We start from the raw sequence: 7271 nt of genomic DNA on the forward strand, positions 1-7271 counted from the left end.
GTTGAATTTGAAGACATTAATCTTATACAAGTGAGAGCAGAATTATGGTTACCAGAGGCTAGGGACCGTAGGGGTGGGGAGCGGTAGGAAAAGGTTGATTAATGGGTACTAAGTTACAGTTAGACAGGAGTAAGAAGCTCTGATGCTATTACACAGTAGGGTGACTAGAGATAATAATAATGCTCTGTATATTTCAAAAAGCTAGAAGAGAGGAGTTTGAATATTTCCCCATAAAAAATGATGTTTGAGAAAATAGATATGTTAAACCTGATGTAAGCATTATGCAATGAATATATGTATTGAAACATCACAGGGATCTCTTTGATATGTATGATTTTTATAATTTTATATATCAAAAAATAAATTTAATTTTAAGAAAAGAAAAAAAGAAACCCAAGGGCACATTGAATCCATAATTTATGAAAAAAATTCCTAATAACCAAAATAATCCAGATAAGGAAAATGAATATATTAACCATATTTTAATTTGCATGACAGAGTATCCAAAAGTTAGTCATTTTGAGAAGATATTTGTACTTTGAGAAGTTATCTGAAACTGAAATCATTAACTGTTACTGAAAAAGGTGCCTGAATTTCTTTATTTTCTCTCTGGATGAAGAGCACCACTATCTACCCAGTAATGTAAGCCACTGACAACTATATATTCAACAAATTAAGAGAAAATCAATGCAAAAAATAAAAACAGCTTAATAAAAAGGTCAAATTATATAAACAATCAAATCATAGAAGAAGAAACTACAATATTTCATGTAATAGTTAATGTATGAAAAATACCTTCCCCTATCAGTGATAAAGTAAGAATGAATTGAAACAATAACACATTATTACTTCTTGCCCATCAGATGGGGAGATTTTTTTTTAAGTCTGGTAATATGAAATATTGGTGAGAATATGGTGAAAGAGGAGCTGTCATGTGTTGAAAAGCACTTTCAGAAGACCTGAGAGAACAGAAGATGGTTTTAGTGATTCTACTTTTATATTAAAACCGAGAGAAATTTTCACACATGTATAAAATTTTTACTGGTGCATTTTTGTAATAGCAAGTACTTGTAATACCTGAAACTTCCTTGAGAAGTGGACTGAACAGATGCGTTATTGTATATTCACAAATTTAATGTAATTACTAATATATTTGGATTATATATACTGTCTTATATTTGTCCCATGTTCTTTGTTCCCTTTTTTCCCTCCTTATTTTTGGATTTTTATGAATTAAACATTTTAATGATATTGTTTCCTTCATGAACTCATTGGGTTTCCTGCCTTGCGCTATTCTTTTCATGGTTATTATTGAGATTATAACATGTGTCCTTAACTAAAATTAGATTTATTAATTGGTACTTTTACCACTTCCCAATCAGCACAAGGTCCCTAGAACATTTATTTAAGCCCCCCTCTCTTGTGCTGTTGTCGTTATTTATTTTATTTCTACATATATTTTAAACCTACAATTATTATTTTTGCTTTATAAAGTTGATAATGGTTTGAATTTGGCTATGTATTTATTTTTCCTTGCTCTTCATTCTGTCCTGTATTTCGGTGCCTATGTCTAGAATAATTTTATTTTGCCTGAAGAATTCCCTTAAGTATTTAAAGTTTTTTTTTTGTTTGTTTGTTTTTTTTTGTTTTAAAGAGATGGAGTCTTAATCTGTTGCCCATTCTGGCCTTGAAATCCTGTACTCATGGGATGCTCCTGCTTCAGTCTCTCCAGTAGTTGGAACTATAGGAATGTACCACTGGGCCCAGTTGAATATTTATTTTAGAATGTGTCTTTGGCAATAAATTCTCATAGTTTTTACTTTCTTGAACAATATTTTTATTTTTATTTCATATTTAAAGGGTATTTTTGCTAGGTATGTAGTACCAGGTTGAAAGTTATTTCTTTCTACACTTTAAAGATCTCAGTCCATTTTCTTTTTTTTTCTATTGACAAGTCAACTATTTTATTGTTGTTTCTTCAAAGTTAATGTGTATTTTCTCTCTGGCTGCTTTTAAGTTGTCCCTTTGACTTCAATTTTAAGCAGTTTGGAATGATGCATTTCAGTGTAGTTTTCTTGGAATTTATCCTGCTTGTGTTCAAAAAGCTTCTTAAATTTGGGTTGGTATCTTTGTTAGGTTTTGAAAAGCCTCATCCAGATTCTTTTTTTACCTCTTCTCTGAAATTCCATTTGTACAAATATTAGTGTATTCTACATATCTTTTTCCTTCTTTTTGTATTTTTCATTGTGTTTTCCTCCATGTTCTAGTTGATATTTGTATAGACCCATGTTTACTTTTTGTAATATTTTCTTCTTCTGTGTCTAATAGTTCTTTAATCTTGTTTATTTATTTTTGTTCTTATTTTCAGCTATGGGTTTTTATGGATTCCAGTTGCTTGATGAAATTAAATTCTCTACTTGTCACATAATTTATTGAAAATGTTAATAAAAATTTTTTTCAAGTTTTTCTCTGATAGTTTCAATGTGTGGATTACCTTTTGGTCTATTGTTTATTTTCTGTTTTTTATTTTCTCTTGAGTTTGGTCATTTGTTGCTATTTCCTGGCGTGCTTAATAATTAAAAAAAAATCAAATGTAGACATTGTATAAGGAAAATTGAAAAGGCTCTTGATGATGTTATCCTATTTCAGATAGATATTAGTTTTTAATCTATCTATCTATTTACTTATTTATTTAAATAGTTCATTGAATAAGACAAATTCATCTTGATTCAATCAGGGATGAAGATAATTTGAGGCTGGATTTAAGTCTTTGTGAGGTGGTAGTTTATTTTCATTTTACTTTCCTGCAAAAAGCATACCTTTTGAGAGGTCTAATCTGAAATCTTGGCTTGTTTATCAGATAGATCATTTTTTCCTTGGTGGACTCTAAATCCAGGACTCTAAAAGTGGTTTACATCTTTAATGCTGAAAGACAGCTTACATGGTGGTGTCTTAGTTGTTACTTTCTTCTTTACTTACTTACCTCTCACTTTTTTGGTTTAAGAATTGGTAAATTGTTTAAGGGGAAATGTGGCCAGGAATATCCAGCTCTTTTCTTTCCCTTTTATCCTGGATCCTAGCTTTTTAAATTCTTGGCTATCCTAAATTCCAATTTTTTTCTTCTTATCCTTAGAAGACTGACAACATCACTGAGTCACTATTTGCTCCTTGACTTCTTAAGAATTAATAAATGTCTTGAAGGAAAAGTTGATAAAATGTGTCACAATCAACTCAATGTATGTTTCTTCTCTCAAGGATTAACCCTCAAATTCTGGCAGCCTTAATTATACTCTAATGTCTCAAGAAATGGTTTTTTGGTAGCTTATTGAGATTTTATAGTTACTTTTTGTGGGTGGGTTGACATGCAAGTAGAATTTTATATATATATAATTCTTTTGTTGCTGATCATTTATAGTTGTTTTAAGATGATACTTTGCTTCGTTCAAATGGCTAATCTCTAATTGACTCATTACTATTAATATATATATTAGCAGATTGAAACATCAAAATGAGCAACATTGATTAAATTTAGCATGGTCACAGAACTATACTTGATTGCTGTTGTTAGATTTAAGTCACAATAGAATTATTTATGTTACTTTCTGAAAAAAAGAATGAAACTATAAAGCATTTTCATAGATTTTTTTTAAAAAAAACCATTAGAACTCAGCAGTGAGGAAAACTAATTTGTAAATTTTCCCTCCATAGACGTCATTAACTTTTTTGGTATGGAAATTATTAAAATTTCCTTCCAGAATTTTATTTCATTGCTTAATTGGTAAATAATAGTTTCTTTATGGCCTTAACTCACTGAATAATGTCATTAAATAATATATATGATACCAAATTGGTATAGGAAAAACTCAGCACCATTATCTGTTAAAGAAATGTAAATAACAAACACAAAGGAATGCTATTCATGCTTATTAGAATGTCTAACATTAAAAGAATTGACCATACCAAGAGTTGGTGAGGTTATGGAGCAACTAGAAGTGTCATACATTGCTGGTAGAAATGTAATATGGCATAAGACTTTGGAAAATAGTTAAACTTATAACTTTTTTACTTCTGGGTGTTCTTGTCTAGGTATTTACTTAAGAAAAAAATGAATGCATGTGGCCATACAAAGACTTACACAAATGTTCATAGTAGCTTTATTTATAATAACCAAAAGTATTTGCAAACAATCCAAAGGTCCATAGACAGGTAAATTAATAAACCAATGTTGTATACCAAAACAATGGAGTAGTATTTAGCAATAAACAAAATTAACTACTGATATATGAGTAACATGGATACATCAGAAAATAATTATGCTGAGAGGTAGAGCCAGAATAAAAAGGGTATGTATGCTATATTTTCTATATATACTCTATATACATAGAAATATTCTATACATAGAAAATTCTAGAAAATGCAAGCTAATCTACAGTCAAAGAAAGCAAATTAGTAGTTGTCTGACCAAAGGGTGGGGCAGAACTATTAATTGGGGGTTTCAGTTGTATAGGAGGGAACTTTTGGGAGTGATGGTGTATTCATTATGTTGATTATGGACAAATGTTTTTCACCCATGTATACATGTGTTAAAACTTACCGCATTGTACACGTTAAATAAATGCAACTCATTTAGTTCAAATTATACCTCAGTGAAGCAAAACAAAGCAAAAGGTTGACTTAGATGTTCATGTCTTATTTTTTTTCATAGTGATTTTAAGTGGGAAAATTCCCCAAAGTTAAAAGAGAAAGTGTGTCTCTGAAGAGTTAAAAATTGTCATTAGAAAATGCTCCAGTAACTTGAAGTGCTTTTTGTTTCTTCTCATTTGGAAATGTAAAATGATGACTAAAAACTACTCAATATGCATGCCAAATTGAAGTTGATTAACCTCTGACCTCTATACATCATTTAATGAGGCTGCATGCATGCTGGCACGAAGGAGGCTCTGTCAAAATGCTGAGTTTGAGATGATTTCTTTTCTGCTGCTCTTTGTTTTGCTTCCAGCCCACCTAATTTGACTCTTGTCATGTTCATACAAGACTGAAGGCTTTATGTGAATCCCAATCAGTCACAGTTGTTGGCAGAAGCAGCCTGGTGGAGAATGATAGTGTTGTGGGTTTTCATGTATAAAAAGATGTATGTGATCAACAGAAAATAAAATTTCCTTTTGTCTCTGGTCAGTACAATTTAGCAATTATTATGGTATTTGAAGAAAATGTCAGTGTAGTCATTTTGCTTAGATTATTTTGTATCTTGATGAGCTAAGAAAAGAGAGTGACTGCAGAGATAGGTGTTGTGTGACAGCGAGCTGACTGAATTTTCTGTGCCATACACAAAGACGGAAAACAAATTGCCCACAGATTGAAATAATTTCCATGGGGTCACAAGTGTCAACAACATCTTTCAGAATTGGTTTTCTTTTTAAAACTGGGAATTTCTTTCATGATGTTGTCCGGCTATGAAAACAAGCCTCACATAAAACACATTTAAATCCTTTAGAGGGCAACTTGGAGCTCTTAGATATATGTCATTTGCTTATAGATTATTTTACTTCTATTACTATTATTATCATGATTATTATTATTGTCATTATACATTTGCTGATTGTCATGTGCAGAGATTAAAAAAACAGACACTATACATTTAAAATGATGGCAAATAAAAGCCTCTCTTAATATAGTTTCATTTAATCATGTGACATGTCAGTATGTGATGAAATATGTGATTCTTGCATAAGCAATGGAAACTTTTCAAAAATTAACTCTTAAAAGCAATTTTAATTAATTTTATTTTTAAAAAATACACGGCAGCAGTGGAAAGCATTATAATTCTTATTACACATATAGGGCACAATTTTTCATATCTCTGTATATAAGTATGTTCACGCCAATTTATGCCTTTATACATGTACTTTGTTTTTTTTTTTTTTTTTTTTGCATTACAATTCTTTTTTTTTTTCATTAGTTCATGTCTTTTATTATCTCATACAAATTACTTGTCTTCTGGTTTGTTGAAGCAGTAAGTCAGACAACACTTGCCACAATGGTGTCTGTCAAAGTGGCTGGCCATAAAAACTCCAGCACCACATTCATCTGAAGGGCACTCACAGCGAAGGCTGCTAATTTTGCCATTTTCATCCACCTTGTAATATTTCAGGACAGCCAACTTAACCTTCTTTCTCTTATGCTTATTCTTCTTGGGAGTGGTGTAAGACTTCTTCTTCCTTTTTTTTGCACCACAACGAAGCCTCAGCACCTGATGAAGGGTGGACTCCTTCTGAATGTTGTAGTCAGACACAGTACGTCCATCTTCCAGTTGCTTATCAGCAAACATCAGTCTTTGATGATCAGGAGGAATTCCTTCCTTATCCTGGATCTTGGCCTTTACATTTTCTATAATATCCAAGGGTTCAACCTCCATTGTAATAGTCTTCTCTGTAAGGGTTTTTACAAAAATCTGCATCTCGCTGCAGCGATGGTCCCACCATAGATGGCGGGTTGGAAAGCCACATTACAATTCTTAATACACGTATATACCACAATTTTTTGTATCTCTGTTTGTATATAAAGTATGTTGACACCCAATTCAAGTCTTCATACATGTACTTTGTATAATGATGTCCATCACATTCCACCATCCTTGCTAATCCCTTGCCCCCTCCCTTTCCCTCCCACCCCTCTTCCCTATCTAGACTTCATCTATTCCTCCCATGCTCTTGCTCCCTACCCAACTATAAGTCAACCTTTTATATCAGAGAAAACATTTGGCATTTGTTTTTTTGGGATTGGCTGACTTCATTTAGCATTATCTTCTCCAGCGCCATCCATTTACCTGCAAATGCCACGATTTTGTTCTTTTTTAATGTTGAGTAAAATTCCATTGTGTATAAATGCCACTTTTTTTTTTTTATCCATTCATCCACTAAAGGACATCTAGGTTGGCTCCACAGTTTAGCTATTGTGTATTATGCTGCTATAACATTGATGTGGCTGTGTCCCTGTAGTATGCTGTTTTAAAGTCCTTTGGGTATAGTCTGAGAAGAGGAATATCTGGGTCAAATGGTGGTTCCATACCCAGATTTCCAAAGAATCTCCATACTGCTTTCCATATTGGCTGCACCAATTTGCAGTCCCACCAGCAGTGTATGAGTGTACCTTTTTCCCCACATCCTCGCCAACACTTATCATTGTTTGTCTTCATAATAGCTGCCATTCTGACTGGAGTGAGATGAATATCTTAGAGTAGTTTTGATTTGGATTTCTCTGATTGATAGAGA

The 7271-nt window shown here is 32.2% G+C and overlaps 1 protein-coding gene across 1 annotated transcript; it reads right to left on the bottom strand.

The window, feature by feature from the left end:
* Window positions 1–5986: 5986 nt before the first annotated feature.
* On the bottom strand, window positions 5987–6457 carry LOC114088269 (ubiquitin-ribosomal protein eS31 fusion protein-like). The gene has a single exon (XM_034636998.2). It carries the CDS (start codon window positions 6455–6457, stop codon window positions 5987–5989), a length of 471 nt encoding a protein of 156 aa, XP_034492889.2.
* Between the last annotated feature and the right edge of the window lie 814 nt (window positions 6458–7271).

The sequence above is a fragment of the Marmota flaviventris genome, chromosome 2 (assembly GCF_047511675.1).
Source record: "Marmota flaviventris isolate mMarFla1 chromosome 2, mMarFla1.hap1, whole genome shotgun sequence".
In the NCBI taxonomy this organism is placed as follows: Eukaryota; Metazoa; Chordata; class Mammalia; order Rodentia; family Sciuridae; genus Marmota; species Marmota flaviventris.

Bases quoted from the DNA above. Each gene is read 5' to 3' on its own strand.
- LOC114088269 (XM_034636998.2), bottom strand. From the start codon at position 6,457: ATGCAGATTTTTGTAAAAACCCTTACAGAGAAGACTATTACAATGGAG.